The sequence below is a fragment of the Oryza sativa genome, chromosome 4 (genome assembly GCF_034140825.1).
Source record: "Oryza sativa Japonica Group chromosome 4, ASM3414082v1".
Classification (NCBI taxonomy): Eukaryota; Viridiplantae; Streptophyta; class Magnoliopsida; order Poales; family Poaceae; genus Oryza; species Oryza sativa.
In genome coordinates this window covers 1,164,717-1,187,625 of record NC_089038.1, presented here as the reverse complement: position 1 = coordinate 1,187,625, position 22,909 = coordinate 1,164,717, and the positions used below count along the sequence as shown (strand labels likewise).

Genomic DNA, 22,909 nt, shown 5'->3' with positions numbered 1-22,909 from the left:
TGGTTGTGTGTGTGGGTCTTGCATGTGATTTACATCAGTGGTGGGATGTAAGTGCATGCGTTTGTTTGCTTTTGAGTGTTAGGAAGTTGGTGAGTTTAGTGGTGTGAGAGTCTTCAGTTTTGTAATAATGAAACTCAGTTAAGATCAATAAAAGTTAAAGTAATTATAATAGTTCAACTACATATATTAGTATAATTGTTTAGCCAGCTTAGAGACATTAGCATACTATTGGGATAACCAATGCTTCACTTTCACCATGATGGATACGAAGCAACCACTAGAAATTAACTATCCAGACACCTCAAAAATAAAACTTGGTTGTTGATCAGGAGTTGCTACTATGCTGTATATCTCAAATGTGTAAAGTATGTGTACTCTCTCTCAAATTAAATAAATTTGGCACAGTGGCTTACCCTTACCCCTGATTCCCATGAGACACTTCATTTCCTTGCCTTAAGCGCTTGAGAGACAGAACAGCAAATAGAGCACTAATCACCCAATCTTTATTCAACTTTCATTCCGGAGGATTTCAAATGATTTTTCAAAAGAAATCCAAGTTCCTCAAATGATTCACTCAATCACTCCAAGCATATGAATTCTTCACCAAATTGCCTTTTTATTCCTACTCTTAAGTTAATATGTGGAGCTTATGTAATGACCCGCCTCTCCCAGGCCGGGCCCACTTATATCTGGCAGCTTTCATATGTTTATTCAACTTTCATTCCGGAGGATTTCAAATGATTTTTCAAAAGAAATCCAAGTTCCTCAAATGATTCACTCAATCACTCCAAGCATATGAATTCTTCACCAAATTGCCTTTTTATTCCTACTCTTAAGTTAATATGTGGAGCTTATGTAACGACCCGCCTCTCCCAGGCCGGGCCCACTTACATCTGGCAGCTTTCATAGGTCATAGACTGCCCTCACAGACCAACATATGTCTTTTCTACACACTTTGTCCTCACTCGTGTGCACCCGGGAAGAATTTCCCGGTCAGTCACCCATCCCAAATTGCTCCAGGCCAAGCACACTTAACCCTAGAGTTCTTTGGAGATTGGCTTCCAGAAAAGAAGTTGCAACTTGTTGATATGAGTATTATATTAATCCTATTAAGCCCTAGACCGGGATGTTACAGCTTAGTAGGAATCAAACATGATATACTTGTATTCACATTTATTACTAAGTCAAAAACTTGGACTAAAATAGATGACTAAACATACTCAAGATCAAGATCGTGCAATGTGTGTGTGTGGTATATGGTGGAAATGAAATGTGAAAAATAAAGAAAATACTTCTCCTTTGTGCTTACTTTCTTCTCCAAAATCCTCCTTTCATAATTACGTAGAGGGCATGGCTACTTTTTTTTAATATCATGCTCAATATTGAGAGAGCATAACTTAATTATTTTTATAACCATGCCTTTCCCTCCATATTTATTTTCTCTTTTTTTCTTTTTTTAGAAAGGATTTTCTTTTAGGAGAAGAAAGCATATATAAGCATGGAGAATTTATTTGGATAGTGGAAATAAAGATGGAATGGATGAAATGGATATATGCTAGCTTCCAGTGTAGAAGTTTAGCACGTGCATAATATGTGGGTGTATGATCTTGATTATAGAGCATGAAAAGTATATACACAAGTCACAACGATTTGACAAAGTTGAATGGAATTACAAGCAACCAAAATATATATGGTTTAATCAATATGAATAATTTTGGCTGTGTTAGGAATTTATATCAAGTGAGGAACTTTCAAAGTTATCATTTTGGAAAATAAAACATCCGGAATTCAAGTCAAGTTCATACTAGGACTATGGTATGTTCGGAGGTGGTGTTGGGAACCCATCTCCCATGCACGAAAAACGAAGCGGTCCATTAGCGCGTGATTAATTAAGTATTAGCTAATTTTCTTTTAAAAATGGATTAATATGATTTTTTTTAAAATAACTTTTGTATATAAACTTTTTTCAAAAAAATACCGTTTAACGGTTTGAAAAACGTGCACGCGGAAAACGAGAGGGGAGTGTTGGTAACTTCTCTTGCAAACACACACCCTATAGCAACTCTAAAACCCTTATTTCATTCATTCATCACTACTCCATGTGGTTTGCACAAACGGACTCGAAAAGCGTATTCGCAGAAAGCGTATTGGTGAGGCGGAGGAGTAGAGGAGGAGATCGAGATGGCGTCGTCGGCGACGGAGACGGAGACGGTGAGGGCGTTGCACATCCTGATCAAGCACGAGGGCTCCCGCCGCAAGGCCTCCTGGAAGGATCCCGACGGCCGCGTCATCTCCGCTACCACGCGCGCCGACGCCGCCGCGCGCCTCGCCGACCTCCGCGACCAGATCCTCTCCGGCCGCGCCAACTTCGCCGACCTCGCCGCCCGCCACTCCGACTGCTCCTCCGCGCGCCGTGGCGGCGACCTGGGTGCGTCCCCCGATCTGATCTCTCTCTCTCTCAGATCCACTTCTTGGCCCATCCATTCGTTTCTTGCGGACTTAGTTGGTGTAGCCAAATCAAGGAGATCTTTCAACCTTTCTTCTGTGAGTGAGACGCGATTCTTTCATCTTGCCACTTCAATCAACTTTTGCGCTATAATTGCAACCCTTAATCCATACAGGAGTTATGTGTAAGTTTGTAATAGTAACAGTAACTACTCAAACAAGAATTATCGATCGATAGAGCTATATGCTCGGGAGTTCCTGGAGCTCCTAGGAGGAGGTAGGTCACATCTATCATCTATGGATTGTTGCCTAACTGTTTGTACAAGGATCAGTTAGCTTGTTCACATCTATCATCTACTCATTTTTGTCACAGTGTGAAATGAGGCATTTAATGAAATTCTAATTTTAACTCGTGTATAACATTCACAGATGTCATGACATGAGTAGGACATCCAATAATTTGCTTGGTCTGATGGCATAGTTTGCTGGTCTGTTTATCATGAAAGATCACCAGCCTCCCACTGGATCTGTGTTGTTAGTGTCTGCAACCTACTAGTGGACGTAGTGTCTGCGCGATACAAGATTTGCTATTTTGTCAACGAATTTGTGCACTACTGGGGCTAACTTTGCAGGTAGAACTATAGCCTTTCAAGAATAATTAACCAGGCTAAATTAAGCCAAATGAAATGAGCTGGTTCAGCTGTAAGAGCATACAAGTCAGATGAATAGCTTATGCTGAAAACTAGAGTATTAATTCCCAAATGGGTGTTACTGTTGATTCCCTTCATTCGATCATTGATGGTCAGCTCCTCTGATAAAATGTTTTTTGTAGTTAATTACTGCACCATTTTTTTTTCTCTTCCTTTTGTGTTTCCCAATTGTTTGGTTGCACGCGTTATATCAGTGTAACAAGCACTTCTGCAGTCATTCCATTATGTTGTGATATCCATCTTTTATTGTGCAAGTTTATTCTGTTAAGACTTGTTTGTAGCCACATTACACGTCTTCCATCAGCCTATGGCATTGTCTTCATTATTCCTTAGCATCGGCATGCCGAGTAGGGAGTGTCACATGTCTGTTTCAAGTAGAAATATTTAATCGAGAATTCTTTAAGAGAATTTACCTAAGCACCCATATTCTTCTCTGTGTGTGCGCATCTTTAAGTATAGCTTTAAGGGAATAACTTTGCAATCTTTGTGTTGCATTACGGCCACTTATGTTTTATGTGCTTCTTGGGCACTGTTATCTTTACAGATAATGCATAATGATTTTCTGGTATGGGTTCTATCTTTGCCAGTACTATAGGTCTTTTCTAACCGTGGCGTAACCCTCCTTGCAGGCACTTTTGGGAGGAGGCAGATGCAGAAACCCTTCGAAGATGCGACATTTGCTCTCAAGGTTGGTGAGATGAGTGACACTGTGGACACTGACAGTGGTGTTCACATCATCCTGCGCACTGCTTAAGATGCTGATATCGATCGTCAGCTGGTTGGCTTCCAAATGTTATTTTCTGGTAGCCTAAAACTTCAAATCAAAATGAACCCTGTAACGAATATGATATGTTCCGCGACCCGCTTTTGTTTCGACATTTGAGCACATGGTATGGCATGTTTCCGTGATGAACATTTTAATCTCCTATTGCTCCGTTTTCTAGCGATTGTTCATTTGTTTTCAATATTTGGAAACCCTATCAATATATGAATGGACACATGGGTGTAGAAAATATGATTTTAACGATCTAAAGATCTGAAGAAAACCAAACTTACATACGGGCAGGCTCTTGTAGGCTATGTTTTCGGATAATAATAATTATTACCTCTGAAGTAAGATTTAAAATCTGGAGAATTTTCTTGGTTCCATGGTGAAATGAATTTTCGTGGAATTATGTTCAACCAATTTTGCTCCAAAACAAACTTTACAATTATGTCAATCTGCCATTTCTTTGCTTTCTATTAAGCTAGACCAACATTCCAACTGTTGAAACCTTAACCCCAAATCCTTGGAGTTATGTTCATCTCATAGCTCATCTCTTCAACAGATTCTAGAAATTTCCGATGCATCTTATAAAACTTGTAGCTTATTCTCTCTGTCCCAAAAAAAACCTAACCTAGGTAAGGATAGAACATAACCTAGGATAAAGGAATGCGGTAAGCTTTTTTTGACAGAGTATGTTGCAGTGCATCTTACAGGCCAAATTTTGCTATCATGCATTCATCTCCCAAAACTAGTTAGCCGTCCACCATACACGCAAAAAAAAAAAAGCCACAAAAATTGATAGCATGACCAAGATCAGAGGAAGACGAAACCAGGCAGTCCGTACAATAAACGAGTAGATATTTACGAAAATGACAAGAATAATGAAAAATATTAGTTGTTTATATGATACTACCTTGTCACAAAATATAGCAATCTAGAACTGTACGTGACATATTCTAGTCCAACGAATCTCGACAGCCTTTTATCCAGATTCATTAGACTAGATGTGTCCCATCCAATCCTAAATTGTTATATTTTGGGACGGAGGGAGTAAATAGTATAAGGGCCGCAGGAGACTGTAAAAACTATCATTCGACAAAATATTTTAAACTATCACTCTTTTTATATTAAAAAACTCGTTCTGTTTGTTTCAGAAAAACTATCACTCTTTTTATATTAAAAAATTAAACAATGTGAAAAAGAGGAGATAATTCTGCTTTCTTGTAATAATCACGTTTCTTATAAATGTAAAAGTATCTTACACAATAACGAGAAAAAAGAGTCTGAATATCAATAACACCGAGAGCGTTTTATTTAATAATATATCCTCTATTCTTTTATGAAGGGGTATGTAGTTTTACTGAAAAAGTATGTATTAATATTTTTGTATTGCTTTAGCTGAAAAAATATGTATTAATATTTTTTTTGTATTGTTTTAGCTAGAAACAGACTAAACCATTAAACTTTCTCTCAATGTGTATTAATTATGCACCAGTAAGTGTTAATTCATAACTAAAATTGATGTGAATTTGAAGACAGACATGGTCTTGTGAATTTAAATATTTTTCTTACTTGCATGATGACTTTTCTTATTATGTAACCATTGGTAGCTTCTTTTTACATGTTCCAAAAGTTTTTATCCGAGTGAAACAATATTGAAGAAAGTAAGAAAGAATAAAGTTGCACAGAATGATTAATGCAAAGAAAGAGTTGTTAGGTTACAGCAAAGCAGCTAGTTAGTCCACGACTCCAGGCACGTACAATAATATCTATGTGGAGGGTTTAGATTTGATTTCGGCAGAAACGAAAGTGAAAGGTACTATATGGATATGATATATCAAACTGAAACTGATTCAGAAAACCGTAAAAACTATCAACAGATACATTATCAAAGTTCCATATCTGTTGCATATCACCAGACAGCAAAATATATAGTTCCACAGCACAACACTACCAACACCGATACTTGATGTGTAACAAACACATCATATTTCTGACTTGTCTTATAACTCTTTAACAATAGTAGAACAGCTATTAGAACAGGTAAATTAATGGCAAAAACATATGCGAGACCAAAAGGGTTTTTTCTTAGAGCTTGTCCTCGAAATCCGAGAGAGGGGTCATCTGCTCCTTGAGACCCTTCCTCTTGCGGATGTCCAGCACCAGCTGGTTCGCCTGCGAGCTCACCTCCAGAGGATCAGAAGTCATCATGTCCCAGTGATCAAAGACACACTGAGGGAAGGCCTGGCCCGATGTTGCGGCACGGAGCTGGCTCGAGAACCCAAACGACTCGATGACGGGGAGGTAAGCCTTGATGTTGTACAGCGGGGTACCGGGCCTCTGCATCTCCTCGAACACATGGCCTCTCTTCTGGTTCAGAACGCCATAGATACCGCCAAGGGCATTCTCAGGGGCCTGGATCTCCACCAGGTAGACTGGCTCCAGCAGCCTTGGCTTCGCGGTGAGCTGAGAAGCATAGATGACCCTCCTCGCTGTCGGAATGACCTGGCCACCGCCCCTGTGAATAGCATCAGCGTGGAGAACCACATCACATACCTCGAAGCAGATGCCGCGCATGTTCTCCTCAGCCAATGCACCTTCTTTTGATGCCCACTGGAACCCAGCCACAACAGAGTCCTTGATTTCATTAAGATACTGAACTCCCTTACACATGTCGACCACCATGTTGGGGCCAGTGGTCTCAGGTCCAAAGCACCAAATCTTCTTGGCGAGGTCCTTGTCCCACCCAAACTCCTCAGACAGGATCTTGGACCGCACCTTGGGATCGTCACGTGGGCCAATACGTCCATCGTCGATGGCCTCGGCCAGTCCCTCCTCCAAGGGGCGAGCTTCCATGTAAAGACGGTTGTGCTTGTTTGGGGATTTGCTCATAACTGTACGGCAGGACTTCTCAAGAACAGTCTCACGGAAGGAGACAACAGGAGGGGAAACAATAATCTCAGCACCACCCATGAAGTCTTCCTGTAGATCCTTCAAGCAGATTTCAAGGTGAAGCTCTCCAGCTCCAGCAATGATATGCTCACCGGACTCCTCAATGGTACAGAGGACCATAGGATCAGACTTTGCCAGACGCTTTAAACCTTCAACAAGCTTGGGAAGATCAGATGCAACCTTGCACTGAACAGCAACACGCACAACTGGGGACACTGAGAACTTCATTGCTCTGATTGGGCAGGCATCAGCTTCCTTCTCATTTGTTAGGGTGGCATTCTTTGTGATGAACTGATCCAGACCGACCATAGCGACAGTGTTACCACAAGGAACATCCTCAACAGACTCTTGTTTCTTTCCCATCCAGATAACAGTACGCTGGACACTCTTCACATACAGATCCTTCTTCTGGCCAGGGACATAGTTGGGACCCATAATACGCACCTTCATGCCAGTTGCAACCCTCCCAGAGAAGACACGGCCAAAGGCAAAGAATCTACCTTTGTCTGATGCTGGAATCATCTTGGAAACATACAGCATGAGAGGACCTTCCGGATCACAGTTCCTGATAGCAGTTGCATAGACATCATCAAGAGGACCCTCGTACAGATTCTCCACACGGTACTTCTGGGCCTTCGAAGGAGATGGAAGGTGGTATATCATCATCTCAAGAAGTGCATTACTGGCTGGCAGCCAAGTTTGCATAACACGCTTCATGAGAGCCTTGCCCATAAGATCCTTCTCATCAGCCTTCATGACCACACCAAGCTTCTGCAGCATAGGCCACAACTTGTCCTTCTGGTCATTCATGCAAGTGTTGATGATTTGCTTGATTGGCTCATAACAGAACTGAACGAAACCTCTTTTGCAGGTAGCTGAGCCAGTGCTCTTGTTGGTCCACTTCTTTGTGGCCGGGTCAAAGAAGTTCTCACCCCAAAGCCTCTCCATCATCTTAGATTCATCAACTCCAAACTTGGAAGCATACATCTTAGCAAAGCTTGAGAGTGTGAAAGCCCAGCCATGCAAACCAGCAGAGAAAGCAACAGTTCCCTTCTCAGGGTAAACTTGGACATCACCAAGGAGCGTGTCTTCATATGTTGCCATAATGACATTGGCATTCTCAATGACACGGGAAAAGGTCTGATACGCCTCCTCACCTTCGACTTGAAGCTCAAGGAAGCACCTGTCCATCTTGTTCACAGTAAGGACAGGCCTAATCCTCTCACCAAGAGCTTGGCGGAGCACAGTTTCAGTTTGCACACAGACACCCTCAATACAGTCAACAACCACCAAAGCACCATCAGTAATACGAAGAGCAGCAGTGACCTCCGAAGAAAAATCAACGTGCCCAGGTGAATCAATAAGGTTGATCAGGTACTCATTTCCGTCTCTCTCGCCCTTGTATAACTTGAGTGATTCATCACTCATCTCGTAGAAAAGAGAGATGCCAGTGGACTTGATTGTAATACCACGCTCAGCTTCATCTGCACGGGTATCAGTCATGCGAACATCACCAGCAACTTCCTGGGCAATAATCCCAGCAGCTGCCACAAGGGAATCTGTAAGCGTGGACTTGCCTGCAAGGAACACATAACATATTAGCATAGTGTATTTCTAACAGAAAATGGAATGGTCAGCAGCAAATTTACAGAAGAGTTGAAATGCTTGCATAGCCAATTAAAGGAGTATATAGCATATGAATTCACACTTCAGCAGCATAATATTTAGAAATTTAGAAATAGTCCAAAGATAGTCATGTTACAATTATGAATCAGACCAAGCAGTAAAACCTTGTTAGAATCAACAAAATTTCACATATTAGGCATGCCATTAAAGCAAAAAACATTAGAATTAAACAAATACTCAGCATAAGAAATGAATGACGCTTAGAGCATGAGCATTGAACATATTAGCCTATATACAACAAAAACACAAATAGCATCACAACTTGAAAGATAATTGACTATTTGCAATACAAAAACAGAAACTAGAGATTTGGCCAAAAAAAATCCTAAGGCTTAGTAAGCATAGATAACCTCAAACAAATTTGTATTAATAGGACATGCATGGAGGCATCGATGTCAAGCACACAAGTAAAGCAGTGTAAATTTTGAGATTTCATGTCAAATCTAATACAATTACACATGTTCAAATGAACAAGTAAATAATTGACTAATACAATTATAGGCATGTTAAAATGAACAAGTAAACAATTGGTACTATATAAAAGTAAGCATCAGTCATACATATAGAAGGTAACAGAAATCAATACATATAGAAGGTAACAGGTGGAATTATGGATGCACGGATGAAAATATACATCATTAGAGGACAAATGCAAACAAGATACAATAGGAAAAGCGAAATACAACACTAACTGCTAGAACTAAGAAGTACTACTGTAAAACATCGTTAGTCTTAATAGATCAAATCTTGTAGCACATACCATGGTCGACATGAGCAATGACAGACATGTTACGAATGTTATTCTTCTTGTCCATAATCCTGCGCAGCTCTTCAACCGTGAACTTCACCATCTTGGCAGCCTTTGAAGATCACGCTACGGATGCAAATTCCTGTTTACAAAAAGCAAAGGAGCCTCCTCGTTAGAAGCCAACAAAAAAAAAACTGAAGCGCATGCAATCTTAGCCAAAAATCTTCCAGCAACTATGTCAGGAGAAGTTAATAAGCCCAAGGAAAATTCACAGAACCCAGATACCAAACCAACCAAATCGAGTTTAGGATGATACCAAAGATGATTACTTATGGCTATTATCAAGAACACATCAATTCATTTTTACTGCTATCCTCACAACCAAATCATGTGCAGTCAAAATACTGAAAAGGAACATCCGATCTATGAGAAGGCAAATCAAGAAGCTAGACGCAACAAAACTAGAGCACTCAGTACTGAAAAGATTTGAAGAAAACCATTTCCATCCTGCTAGATCGGATGATAAATTAACAAAAAAGAAAAAAAGAGAGGTGTTCTTTGCATGTGGATGACTGATCGCGATGAACATACAAGGCAAACCTGCCTCAAGAAGAAGAGAGGAAAAGAGAGACGGTCGGCGAGGGGATCGATCAATGCTTACCTGCCGAGGCGGCAGCGGCGGTGAGCGAACGCGCGCCCTAGGGCTAGGGCTAGGGCTAGGAGAGAAGAGGAGAGGAGTGGAGGCGGCTGTGAGGAAGGGGAGGAGGGCGGCTAGGGTTTTTATGGTGCTGGTACTTTGGGTCTAATGGGCTTTCCTCATCTCAAATCCCGTTACGGCCCAAATTAAATTGCAAATTTCTTCCAACTCACTCACAGTGTTAGGTACACAACAACTCAACCGGAGTAATATAAATTTTTGCAAAGTTACCAACCACGTGTAAACCTCTCCGAGGAGCCGAAAAAAATTCAAAAAAAAGAGAAAAATCGTAGCTTTACGGGTATAACTGATTTATGATGTTGTTGCTGCTATGCTAAATCTTATAATAATAACTTAATAATAATAACAACTAATTAAAAAATTAATAACTTCTCGTTCGTCCGCGTCCCGTGCGTAGTTGAAGAGTTCGTTTTACTTCATCCATCCGTAGTCAGTACACGTTCGTTCCGTGTTTTCGTCCGTTGCGCCCATCGCACCCGTCGTCCCTAAATCCGATCGCGTTCTTTGCATCCTCATAATCGGAGAAAGGAAAAAAAATTCAAAACATAAAAAAAAATCCAACCAAACGAACAACAAGAACCGAAGCTTACGGAAACAAATCCAATCCAAAAATTCCCAAAAAAAAAAGAAAAAAGAAAAACAATATTTGGTCTACCTCTTCTTTAGCGGCTACAGCGGGCGGGCTGCCGGATCAGGCGTCCCCGAGCTCGGCGCCGCTAGATCTGAGAAAGCAGGAGGAATCGGACAGCAGCGTCGCCGACCTCATCTACCTCACTGTCTTCCTTGCGCCCTTCCGGAGCTATGGGGCGTGGATGGAAGCAGTGAGCAGTTCGGGTGGGGATAGAGGGAGGCAGCGGCGGTGGCTGGGGACGAAGGCAGCGAGCGGCGTGGTGGTGGTGGTGGTGGATAACGATGGTCGACAAGATCCACGGATTTTTCCCCCATTCCCTGTTTTCTCTTCTTTTTATTTCGGTAGACTTGGTTTGTGCAATTTGCTGGAATGCTTGTAGTAATTAATTAGTTACGTCCGACTAATAACGGTGAGACTCCTAGCTGTCCGAAAAAGCTAATTGTGCGACTGGATACGGGTCACGCGCAGAGGGTGGCGTTGGACGGCGCCCGCACGGGAGGTTTTTTTTTTAAGTAAAATACACGGTCGGTCCTTAAAGTTGAGCGCGGGTGTCACTTAGGTCCACCATCTTGTTTAAGTGACTCATTGAGATCTAAAGGGCCTCTGAGCGAGTTGTCTGGCTTACGTGGCAGTCTGGCGTGGCAACATATTTTGCATTTTGCCCCCCATTTGTCTTTCCCTCTTCCTAAATCTCTCTCTCACAGACGCAGGTCGACAGGTGCGCACGGTGAGGCATCGGTGGCGCGGAGGGGCGGGGGGCGGGCGGCGGACGGCGGCACACGGGGACGGCCCCGCTGCCCTCCCACGCAGCATCACTGACTCTGCCCTTCCACTCAGAGGCTCCGAGACTCCATCGCTGCCACCGCGCCCGAGCTCGTCATTGTCGTCTTCAACCTGGGAGTGCAGAGGATGGCGTTGGTGGTGGGCGGGAGAAGAGGCGTCGGTGGCGAGCGACGAGAGAGAAGGCGTCGGTGGAGGGCGGGAGAGGAGGCATCGGTGGCGGGCGGCGAGAGAGGAGGCGTCGGTGGGGGCGAGAGAGGAGGCGTCGATGGCGGGCGGTGACGTCGGTGGCAGGGAGATCCGGTAGCCGCCATCGGTGCCAGCGATGTGCTGTCACGCCCAGAAATTTAGCCTAAATTTGCAGACTATTTTGTGTATTAAATCTCTGTCCAGGACCAGCCAAGGTATACAAAACGACAAGTAATATTAAGTTCCAAACGTAAATAAAGCGTAAAATACTTACAGAAAAGGCACTTAGTCCTCACACCGAATGAGAACGACAGCAGCGGAAAAGGCGATCATAGCAGGGCTTCAGCTCCACTCCACAGGCAAAACTCAACTGGGGTTTGAGCCTTGGTCTTCTAACTTCGTCTTCAGCTCAGAAGCACTACACTTCTGAAAAGGGGAAATAATAGCAAGGCTAAGTACAACCACCGTACTCAACAAGCCACCCTAATGATGCATACGTGCAAGGGAAGACAAATGGAGGTTTGTGGCTATTTGCATAAAGGCAGTTGTAAAACATTTTATTGAGCAAAACAGTGAAACAGTTGGTTAAGATAACATTATATCTCCACTGAACAATGCTACACCACGTTGAACAGGCCCAACCATCCCACCTGAACTACAGTGCATTGGGTCGATTTATTAAGTGTGAGACTAATCGCGGTGAATCTGGTCGACCGCCCATAACGGGCGGGCACGGCTATTCGAATAGTTTTACTCTGATCAGAGGTATACAACTACAACTGTACCCACAAGACACAGCGTCACGCCCTGAAGTTCCCCTCCCTTGCTCTAAATTCATAAAATAAATCGTCCGAAGAAATTGTTTAATTTAACCTAGAGATGAATCCTTAAGAAAGTAATGCAAATAATAATCGGATTTGACATGTGGAATTTTTCTTGAGTTCTACATGTCGAAATTCATTAACAGGATTTTTAGTGGAATTTTCAGAGCTCTAGAAATAATTTTAACCATTTAAAATTGAGCAAGCAATATTTTAATTCCAGGGAAAATCCTTTTTCCTTTTTTCTTTTTCTTTTTCCTCCCTTTTTCCTCCTTTTTTCGAATGGGCCGCCGGCCCATTCTCTCCTTCCTCCCCCTCCTCCCTGCTGGGCCGGCCGCAGGCCGAGGCCCAGCCAGGCCGGCCGCCTCCCTCCTCTCCCCAGGGTCGCCGACAGGTGGGGCCCACCTGTCGGGCCCTTCCCCAACCTCCGGCCGCACGCCCACGTCGCCACCGCCGCCGAAACCGCCGCACCCCGCCTCCTCCGGTCCACGTCGGCCACGCCCGTGCATGCGCCGCGCCTCCCGCACCCACTCCCCCTCTCTCTCTCGCCGCGCCCTCAACCGAGATGGCCGGGATTCAAATTTTGAATCCCGCCGCTCTCTCTCTCTCTCCCCCGCCTCCAACCTCCCACGTCGCCGGCGAAATCGGGCTCGCCTCGGCCACGTCCGTCTCTCCCGAGCCCCTATAAAGCATGCCCGCACTCCCCTCCACCTTTTTTTTCTTTTTCCACCGCTCTCTCCCGTGCCCTCCATTGCTCCCGCGCCGTGCGCCCATCCGCCGCCGCCTCTCCCGCTACTCCGGCCGCCTCTAGCCGCCGCTACACTCGCCGCCGCACCGCGCCGTCGCCGCCGTTGGGTTCACGCGGCCGAGGTCCACCTCGTCCACCCCTCCTCCGTCGAGGTTCGCCACCGGAGCCCCATCCCCGTCGTGCGCCGGTGAGTGACGCCATGGCCGCCGCCTTCGGCCGGCGCCCTCGCCCTCTCGCACTCTCCTCTCTCCCTCTAACCCCTCTCCTTTTGTTCGTTAGGAGGTTCCAGAGCTCGTCCCGCCGTCGCCATCGTCCTCCGTCGCTCGCCGTCGTCGATCGTTGTCGGTGAGGTCTCTCCTCCTCTTTCTCTCTCTCTCCCGCACCGTTTAGCCGTCGCGCCGCCGCTTAGCCGCGTAGCTGCCGCTTCGCCGCGACGCCGCCGCTCTCCGCCGCCGGTCGGTCGCCGCCGGCCGCCGTCTTGCGCCGCTGCCGCATACGCGCCGCGCCGTCGCGCGCCATGGCCGCCGGGCCGGTTTGCGCCGTGCCCGCGCGCACCGGCCGCGAGCTCCCGCCGCCGTCCGATCTACCCTTGGGTAGATCGGGGCCATCGGTTCGGCCGTCGCGTGGCCGCCGCGTGGTGCGCCGCTCCTCCCCGGTCCGTGGACCCGATCCGCCATGGACCGCCCTCCCCGAGTCACTGCCATGCGGGTCCCGCTTGCCGGCGCCCCTTCCTCCCTCTCCCGAGCCGCTAACCGGTGGGGCCCGCTTGCCGGCGCCGCGCCCCGCCTTGATGACGTCAGCCCTGGAATATATTGCGCAATAAATGATTTAAGGTTTTTCTTGTATAGTAATAAACACAGTGAATCTTCTAAAATTCATAACTAATTCATCCGAGCTCCGTTTAAGCCCATTCAAGTCTCAGTAAATTCATAAAAATGTATAGAATCCATTAAAAATGGTTTTGTTTCCTGTTTCAGTAGTCTTATAGCATGTTTTGCTTGTGTGCTTTGTTTGTCGCGTAGATTTCGCCCGTTTCGTCGATTCGTGGTTTCTTGAAGACGTTGCTGTGGTTCCATCAGTGCGAGAGCAAGGCAAGTCATACATTGCAATTGATCATATTGTACCCAATTTACAAATGTCCCGCATTTCTATTAAATATTGCATTGTTTTACAATATTATGTGGGATGGGTCCTATTACTCAGCTATATGTTGTTTCCCTTACGCCATTGATAACTTGGGTATTAAAATGACTAGATGTTGGTTTGGGAGATGCTTAGCCTTGCTTAGTTTAACTAGTGCACAAAAGGGGATCACATTAAGGCATAGACTGATTATTGGCAATAGCTTTGGATTAGTGCCACCGCAATGGTGTTGGTTAATTAAAATACACTACATGGTGGGCTGTGGGTGCATGGTTTTGCTAGACGTGCCCATGGCGATTAAGGACCGGTTCGCGGGATGCCCTGGAAGAACTTATCGTACTTACCACAAGCCAGCGTGGGCAACGGCTGGGCTTGTAGTGTAGCTTTTCTCTAGCCGACGTACCCAGGCGAGGGTGGGCGTGATGGAGTTGGGTCGGCCGGGGTGTCCTGTTGATCGGCTTCCGGATTCACCGCGGCACGAAAGGGGGGCTGCCAGTTGCCTGCTGGGGACGGGGGCGAACCCTAAGGTGTGGTGCGATCGGTTAGAGAGGGTTATGCGAAGGGTCCTGTCACGGCCTCTTTCCGGAGTATGTCGTGGTGGCATGTCGGCGCACGGGAACGTGTCGTGGGGCTGTGTCTTGTGGGTACAGTTGTACACCTCTGATCAGAGTAAAACTATTCGAATAGCCGTGCCCGCGGTTATGGGCGGTCGACCAGATTCACCGTGATTAGTCTCACCCCTAGTTAAGCTTAATGAACTGGTGTAGTTCAGGTGGTTGGTTGGGCCTGTTGCAACGTGGCGTAGCGTTAGACAGTGACTGGTTAATATTGCTTAATTACTACAACTGTTTTTACTGTTTTCAACTACTGGTTTTAAATGCCTGCTTTATGCAAATGAACCCCGTAGCCTCCTTTGGTTATATCCTGCATCATACCTCCTCTTCCGGTATGACTTGCTGAGTACAGTGGGTAGTACTTAGTCTTGCTCTTTTCCCTCACACCAGAGTTGAAGTTCTTCTCAGTTGGAGATGTCTTGAAGAGGTTGGTTTCGTCGCTGCCGTTAAGGGTTGCCTGTGGAATGGAATCGCCCGCTGCAGGAGTCAAGTCTTCAGGCTTAGCTCGCTTTTACCTTTTTTTTCGCTGCATTTGTAATCTTTTATATTTTTGTAAGACGTGGATCTGTATGTCAACAATTGTCATTTGTGTACCCTGGCTGGTCCTGGACAGGGGTTTAATACACATTCAGCTTAGAAATTCTGGTTCGTGAATTTCTGGGCGTGACAAGTTGGTATCAGAGCCGACCTTGACCGTAGGACAAGCCAACTGGAAAACCTAAGAGCCATCTAAACCCCTTTTCATATGCACATGCCTTTTTCACTTGGATTTGTTTCGGGAAACTTTGGGGTTTGATCTTTTGATTTTGGGAGAAAATCTTGGTCGCCTATTTAATCGGATCTCTTGACTAGGGACAGTCCAGGGTTTTAGCAAAACTTTATTTGGAATTTATTTGGCAGTCAGTCGGGAATTGTTCGGTGGTATGCATTAAGTTGTGTCTAGATTCGATGGGATGCAGTCTTTATGCGCATCATTATTATCGTGCATTTATTTCATGCATTAAGTCATTGTTTAGTCAGTTGCATTAGTGTTTTTTTGTTTGGGTTCATGAAAAATGTTCCATGCATAAAAATCATCATGCTTGGCTAGTTGTTTGGGCCATTTGTTGCGTTGTCTAAATTTGGATTTGAGCATGCATTGATTCCCATCCCTTGTCTACCTTAGAAGTCAGACCTGTTCTTCGATCGCAAGCGCCGCTCGAGCCTCAGAGTCGCCGCCCTTAGCTTTATCGTCTTCTTAGTCTGTTTGCGTGCTAGTTTTTGTGTTTAGGTTTGTTGCTTGTGGGTTAGTCGGCGGTCGATATCATGTGTGAGTGGTATGACAGCCTTAATTAGGAATTGCGTGCCTCTTTTTTAGTGTTTTAATCAAGATTAAGATAATTGCACTTAATTTTATCAGAGAGATTAGTTTCTGAGCCATCTGTTTTCTTCCTTTCTCTTATTTCTACCTATCCTCGTCCAGATGGTGAAGACAAGGAATGATCCCCGTGACTCAAACGACGCCAGTGGCAGTGAAGAGCAGACAGATGAAGCTCATACCAGTGGTGCACCTGGCAGCAGTTCATCTCCGCCGCCCGAGAACCCAACAGTCACTCAGATGATGACAATGATGATGCAACAGATGCAGCAACATTACCATCAGATGTTGCAGCAGGCGCAACAGAACCAGCAGTTTGGTCCTCCACCATCACACGTGTCCAAACTGTTAGACTTTCTTCGTATCCAGCCACCCACTTTCTCAAGCACCACCAACCCAATGGAGGCCAACGACTGGCTCCGTGCTATTGAGAAGAAGCTGAACCTACTGCAATGCAACGACCAAGAGAAAGTTGCTTTTGCTACACACCAGTTGCAAGGTCCCGCTTCTGCCGGGTGGGATAACTACGTGGTGACCCGTCCAGATGCCTCCTCCACAATCTTCTCAGAGAGGTCACCGGGCAACTCCTCCACAAGCTGTCTAGGAGGCGGCAACCTCCAAGAGTAACAAGCAATGACCCGGTGTGGAGATGATCAATCAAGTGCCACACTAGCTCTACAATGGAAGCAAATGCACTTGACTCTTGGCTAGATCAAACCTCTAACACACTAGATGGATGAACACAAAGCTCAAGTGGGTGTGAGAGAGGTGCAAGGGGTGTATGCAATTGAATTGGGTGCCAAAAGAGTCCCCTTGCTGCTGGTGGGGGAGTATTTATACTCCCACCCACCAAAACTAGCCGTTGGGGGCGAAATCCCCCAACTTTGTGCTCTGCCGGTCTGACCGGAGGTATGTGGCCGGTCAGACCGTGCTACTCTGCAACGGCTAGAAAACTAGCCGTTGAAGTGCTGTCAGAGGGCCCCATCGGCCTGGCCGGTCAGACCGACGTTGAGAGGGCGGTCAGACCGGCCTCGGCTTGGTCAGACCACCATCGGCTCGGTCTAACCGACTACGGCTCCGTCGGCTCTGTATCGGCCACCCTGAGCAGCACCATCCTGGCCTCCAGGGGGCCGGTCTGACCGTGCATGTGCCGCCGGTCAGACCGACCTTATGCGCCGGTCAGACCGCCGTTGTGGCACCGGTCAGACCGGCCAGGGCACGCCGGTCAGACCGCCAGTGTGTGGCCGGTCTGACCGCCCCTAGTCAGGCCGAACCAAGTGAAAACAAAGGTGATTGTGTGTGTGTGAAGATGTGAGCACAAGAGAAAATGCAATGACCTAATGTGGCAATTTAATCATCTTTTTACTAGGTCATTACCCCCCTTGATAGTACGGCAAAACTAACAAGTAAACTAGCAAATTTGATCGCCCTTCACCTCGATCAATTTTAAAACTAAAACACTAGTTTTACCGTTTTCTTTTCTTCGCTTCGCGCCATCAATTTTAATCCATCGATAGTCATCCATGCGCACACATGATGTGGACCTAACTTAAAATATATAGCTCAAAGACATCAGTTAGTCCACAATTAGCGCTTGTCATTAATTATCAAACTTAACACCGGAGGCCTAGATGCTTCACCCTCTCGTGCCACGGTGAATCCGAAAGCCGATCAACCGAACACCCTGGCCGACCCAACTCCATCACGCCCACCCTAACCTGGGTACGTCGGCTAGAGGAAAGCTACACTACAAGCCCAGTCGTTGCCCACGCTGGCTTGTGGTAAGCATGATAAGTTCTTCTAGGATTTCCCGTGAACCGGTCCTTAATTGCCATGGGCACGACTAGCAAAACCATGCACCCACAGCCCACCATTATGTCGCATTTCAGTTGGGTAATTACGACCAATGAAACATGGTCGGATGTCCCGAGCACGCAGCTCGTTCTGAAACTAGAAAGGTCTAATACTGCAATTATCCCATCAACTGAGCTAGTGGTAATTAAGCATGGCTAAGCATATAGTTCTAGCTAGGTCACATAAGTAACACAAGCTAGTCGATTTATCACCCAGAGTTGACAAAGGACGAATATCAAATAAATATGGCACAAACAAGCAGATAGGTAATTCCCTGATCCCATGCAATTATCAAAACATGTATATTTAATTTACAAACGGAAAAACATTTATAAATTGGGATCAATATGCTCAAGGGGAATGTGTGACTTGCCTTGCTTCTTCCCTTTGATCTTCCGAACTCTTTTCTCGTGACCGCGGACTTCCGAAACGACGGATTCTACACGTTGGCACGCAAAACGATGAAAAACACTAATAAAAACCAAGGAAACAGTACATAAAAAGGAAACAAACATGTAGATCTCAATTTTAGATGAGTTTTGCAAGTTGAATGGCCCAATTTGGAGTTCATATGAATTAGATTTGGATTTTAGAAGTTTTGAGCCATTTAAATGGATTTCTAGAATTATTATTGATTTATGATGCAATTATTATATATTTATGGCGTCAGCCGAGAGGAAGGGGTGGCGCAGACAAGCGGGCCCCACCCGTCGGTGACTCATGGGAGGCGGGCGCACGGTGGACCAAGTCCACGCGCGCACCGTCCGCGGGCGCACCACGTGGCCACGGCGGACTGGCAGGAGAGGTGGCAAGGACGTGGCGCCGAGGTGGCACCGGCGCGGGACGGCACCACGACGGCCACGTGGACGGCCTGGATTCACCCGAGTGAATCCAACGGCGCGGGAGGCGGCTGCCGGGCTCGACACCGCTTCAAGCCGGCCAGCCGACCAGGGAGCAGCGGCGCACGGCCCGATGGTCGCCGGCGACGACCACCGGCGTGGCGGCACGCGCGGGATGCAGCGGAGGGAGGCTGGGAAGGAAAGGGGATGCTCACCAAGCGGCCCGCGGCGGAGATAGGTGGCTGACAGAGGGAGGCGAGATGGCGGCGGCATCCCACGGGCGAGGACAATGGCGACGATTTCACGGCGTCCGGCATAGGAGGAGGGGTGGCCGAGGGTCGGCGAAACCTGGGGAAGCGATTTGAGGGATTAGCGAGGAGAGTGGGCGACCGGAGCGGCGAGAAAACCACGCCGAAGATGGCATTTGAGGCGGAACTCACCGGTCACAAAGAGGAAGGGAACTTCGGCGCGTTTCCGGCGATGGGAAGTGGTAGCCGACGAGCAGTGGGGCGCGGCGAAGCCGACGACGACGGCGGCGCGGTTTGGAGGCGACAGGAGTGGCGGCAGGAGGCGGCCGGAGGCGGCAAAAACGACGGCGGCCTTGGTTTCGCAGTGGGGAGGTGGTTTCGGCGGTGGAAGGGGGAAATGGGGTGGAGGCCGGTATGCGGCGCGAAGCGGCGAAGCTGATGGTGGTGGCGGCTCGATGCGGCGGTGGCTACGGCGGCTGTGACGGGCGGCTGGAGCGCGGCAGAGGTGGTGGCGGCTCGGATGCAAGGGGAGGGGGCGTTTGGGCAGTGATTTGGAGGAGCAGAGCAGTGGCCAGGGTGGGGTATGATGCAGCGAAGCCGCCGGCGCAAGCGGCCAGGTGCGGCGACGGCTAGCGCGGCTGCAGCGCCCGGCTGAAGGTCGCCGGCGAGCGGTGGCGATGGGGAGCGGCGTGCGGAGAGCGGGAGAAGGCGAGGGAAGAGCCGACGAGGAGGGGAAACGAGAGAAGGGAGCCCAGGGAGTGTTTTTATAGCTCCGGGAGGGGAAATCCGTTGCCGGGCGAGGCGGATTTGTAGCGGCAACTGCCAGTGGCGTGGGCGGCATTGTGGGGGAGGTTGGCGGCAGCTCGACGCCAGTTTTTGCGGGGTTAGTGGGGAAGTGGGGGAGGAGGAGGTGGGGATCGAGTCCACGCACTCGCGGAGCGGTGTGGAGCGCGGGAGGCGCAGCGTCGTGGGTCGGGACAGGCGGCCATGGCGGTTGCAGCCGCCCGGATGGAGGTAGGGGAAGAAGCTGACGAGTGGGCCCCGCGGTCCTACTTGTCAGCGAGAGAAGGGGGAGGAGGCTGGTGGAGGGAGGCAAAGAGGACTTGCGGGAGAGGGAGGGAAGGAGCTGAGCCGGCCCAAAGACAAAGAGGGGAAATTTTAATTGGTTTTATTTTTATTTAATTGATTAATTGAACTTTGTATTATTATAATTACTTGTGAAGCTCCGAAATTTCACAAAAAAATCCGGAGAATATATTAAGGTTCCCGGCCATGATTTTTAAAGGAAATTTTTTAATTCCCTCATTATTTCACTTGATTAAATTGTTTTAACTTTTATTTAATTTCTAGAAAATGCATTATTCAATGATTTTTAATCCCGAACGAAAATCGGGGGGTTACACGTGCGCCGGGTGCTGCGCCTCTCCGCCACGCCTGCCTCACCGACGCTTCCACCTCTCTACCATGGCCGCCGCCGTGCGCGCCTACTGCCGGCCCATCCCCACGCGCCGCTACCCGCCTTTGCCTCCGTCTCCGCTGCCGGCTGCACGAGCGCGCCACCGGTGCCCGAGTGAGCCCCGCCTCCCCCGCCGGCCGCTCGCGCTACCTCCTCCTCCGCTCCGCCGACGGTCGCCCGAGCAACCGCCGCGCCGCCAGCACCTGAGCGTCGTCCTCATCGTCACCATCCACTCCTCCATTGCCATTCTCAATGCCACCGTGCTGGTGAGCTGGTGAGGAGCGGCGCGGCAGTAGGATCCCGACGCGGCCGTGATGTTACAAATCCCGGCGTCGCCGTGACGCCGCCGTCCGCCGCCCGCCCCCGTGCTCTCGCCCACTGCCCCTCTACCTGCCGCCGCCCGCAGCCGTGGTGCACGACAAGGAGGGGGGCCGGTGGCAAGCACGCGCGGAGAAGGAGGAAGGGGTGGCCGGTGACGAACGCGCGCGGAGAGGCATTTTGCTCGGCCTCGTCGTCTCCCATGCGCCACCGCCACCGCCACTCACGCATGTGTGTTGTGCTAGTGTGCTGCTTGCTACTGGCGCTCGTGGCGCCGTCGGTAGTGGCGGTGGCGCGGCATGACTATGGTGAAGGATTTAGGGATTTTTGTTCTGTCCATGGCGCTACTATTGCGGAGGGGCTTGTTTGCAAAATTGGTGCTTGCGTGGCGTGCCACGTCGGCGGTTAGAACCGGTCAAGTGGGGTTTGAACCTCATTGAGTCACTTAAATAAGATGATGGATCTAGATATGCAATTTACAAGATTATGGACCTAAGTGACACCCGCGCACAACTTTAAAGACCGGCCATGTATTTTACTTTTTTTCCGGCTTTGGTTTTGTTTTTTATTTCGTTTCTCTTCCTTTTTTTTCGGTTCTCTTTCTGTTTTGTATTTTTTCAGTTTCTCTTCCTTTTTTTCGGTTCTCTTTCTGTTTTGGTTTTTCTTTTCTATTCCTTTTTTTTGGTTTTTTTTAAGATGTACATATGCAAAGTTTATATTCGTATGTATACCAAATTTTGTATTCGTACGCATACAAAGTTTGTATTCGTGTTTTTTTCTCTCAGTTTTTAATATATACATATACAAAGTTTATATACACGTATGTGAAGTTTGTATACTCGTATGCGAAGTTTGTATACATGTATATATTTTATACGTTATTTTTTTTGTACACATAAAAATTATATATATACATATATACTTTGGATACAATACAAAGTTTATACATGTGTATATAAAGTATATACATACGTATATATACATGTAGTAGTATTGTTGTAGTAGTAGTACTCCTTCCATCCCATTTTAAATACAATCATAAGTCTCCGTGCCCAATTTTGATCTTCCGTCTTATATGAATATTTTTTATGATTATTATTTTTTTATTAGATGATAAAACATGAATAATACTTTATGTGTGACTTCTATTTTTAAATTTTTTTAAAAAAAATTAAATAAGACAGACGATCAAAGTTGGGTATGAAAAATCATGGCTGCACTTAGGCCCCCTTTGATTCAAAAGGAAATTCATAGGAATTTTAAAGGATTTCATTCCTATAGAAATTTTTCCTACATAGCCATTTGAATCAAAGGAATAAATCCTGTGCAATTCCTATGGAATGCCTAATGCCATACAAGTTTTGGAAGAAATCTAGCATAAGGTTGTACCGTATGAAAACTTTCCTATGAGTCTCCACCTCTCCTCTAATTCCTGTGTTTTTTCTGTGGTCCAATCAAACGGTTATTCTTGTGTTTTTCTTATGTTTTGCAATTCTCTGTTTTACCCTTGCATTCATATTAAAATCCTGCGTTTTTCCTATTTCTACATTTTTTTAATCATGTGATTCAAAAGGTGCCCTTGAATTGGAACAGAGGAAGTACTACTGTAGTGGTAGTAGCAGCAGCAGCGCGCCAGTAGTAGTACCAGGAGCAGAGGAGCGGGAGGAGCAGTAGCAGTAGGAGCAGAGCTGTAGGAGCAGTTCCACGTTAAAATTAGAAGTTTGAAGAAATTCGAATGATGTGACAAAAAAAAGTTGGAAGTTTATGTATGTAGAAAAGTTTGATGTGAAAAAGTTGAAAATTTTTTAAAAAAAGTTGGAATGTAAATAGGGCCTAGGAGTAGGAGAGTAGTAGTAGGAGGTGCTTAGATCAGGGGTGTAAAATTT

The 22,909-nt window shown here is 46.7% G+C and overlaps 2 protein-coding genes and 1 long non-coding RNA gene across 6 annotated transcripts; 1 reads left to right on the top strand and 2 right to left on the bottom strand.

The window, feature by feature from the left end:
• Positions 1 to 2,108: 2,108 nt before the first annotated feature.
• On the top strand, positions 2,109 to 4,098 carry LOC9266162 (peptidyl-prolyl cis-trans isomerase Pin1). Its single transcript, XM_015778521.3, has 2 exons — positions 2,109 to 2,428; positions 3,785 to 4,098. The coding sequence occupies exons 1-2, from the start codon at positions 2,182 to 2,184 to the stop codon at positions 3,907 to 3,909; spliced, it is 372 nt and encodes a 123-aa protein (XP_015634007.1). The 5' UTR covers positions 2,109 to 2,181; the 3' UTR covers positions 3,910 to 4,098.
• Positions 4,099 to 5,756: 1,658 nt separating this feature from the next.
• Positions 5,757 to 10,965, bottom strand: LOC4334959 (elongation factor 2). 4 transcript variants are annotated; one of them, XM_066309435.1, is made up of 4 exons: positions 10,681 to 10,965; positions 10,395 to 10,536; positions 9,320 to 9,449; positions 5,757 to 8,450 (listed from the first exon to the last, which is right to left on the bottom strand). In XM_066309435.1, the coding sequence occupies exons 3-4, from the start codon at positions 9,408 to 9,410 to the stop codon at positions 6,010 to 6,012; spliced, it is 2,532 nt and encodes an 843-aa protein (XP_066165532.1). In that variant the 5' UTR covers positions 9,411 to 9,449; positions 10,395 to 10,536; positions 10,681 to 10,965; the 3' UTR covers positions 5,757 to 6,009. The 4 variants fall into 4 exon arrangements, with proteins under 4 accessions (XP_066165532.1, XP_066165533.1, XP_015635596.1 ...); XM_066309436.1 differs by having other exon boundaries at positions 10,395 to 10,527; XM_015780110.3 differs by lacking the exon at positions 10,395 to 10,536.
• Positions 10,966 to 18,306: 7,341 nt separating this feature from the next.
• LOC136356402 (uncharacterized) lies at positions 18,307 to 20,276 on the bottom strand. The gene is made up of 3 exons (XR_010741187.1): positions 19,442 to 20,276; positions 19,217 to 19,349; positions 18,307 to 18,601 (listed from the first exon to the last, which is right to left on the bottom strand). It is a non-coding gene; the product is annotated as an uncharacterized lncRNA (long non-coding RNA).
• Between the last annotated feature and the right edge of the window lie 2,633 nt (positions 20,277 to 22,909).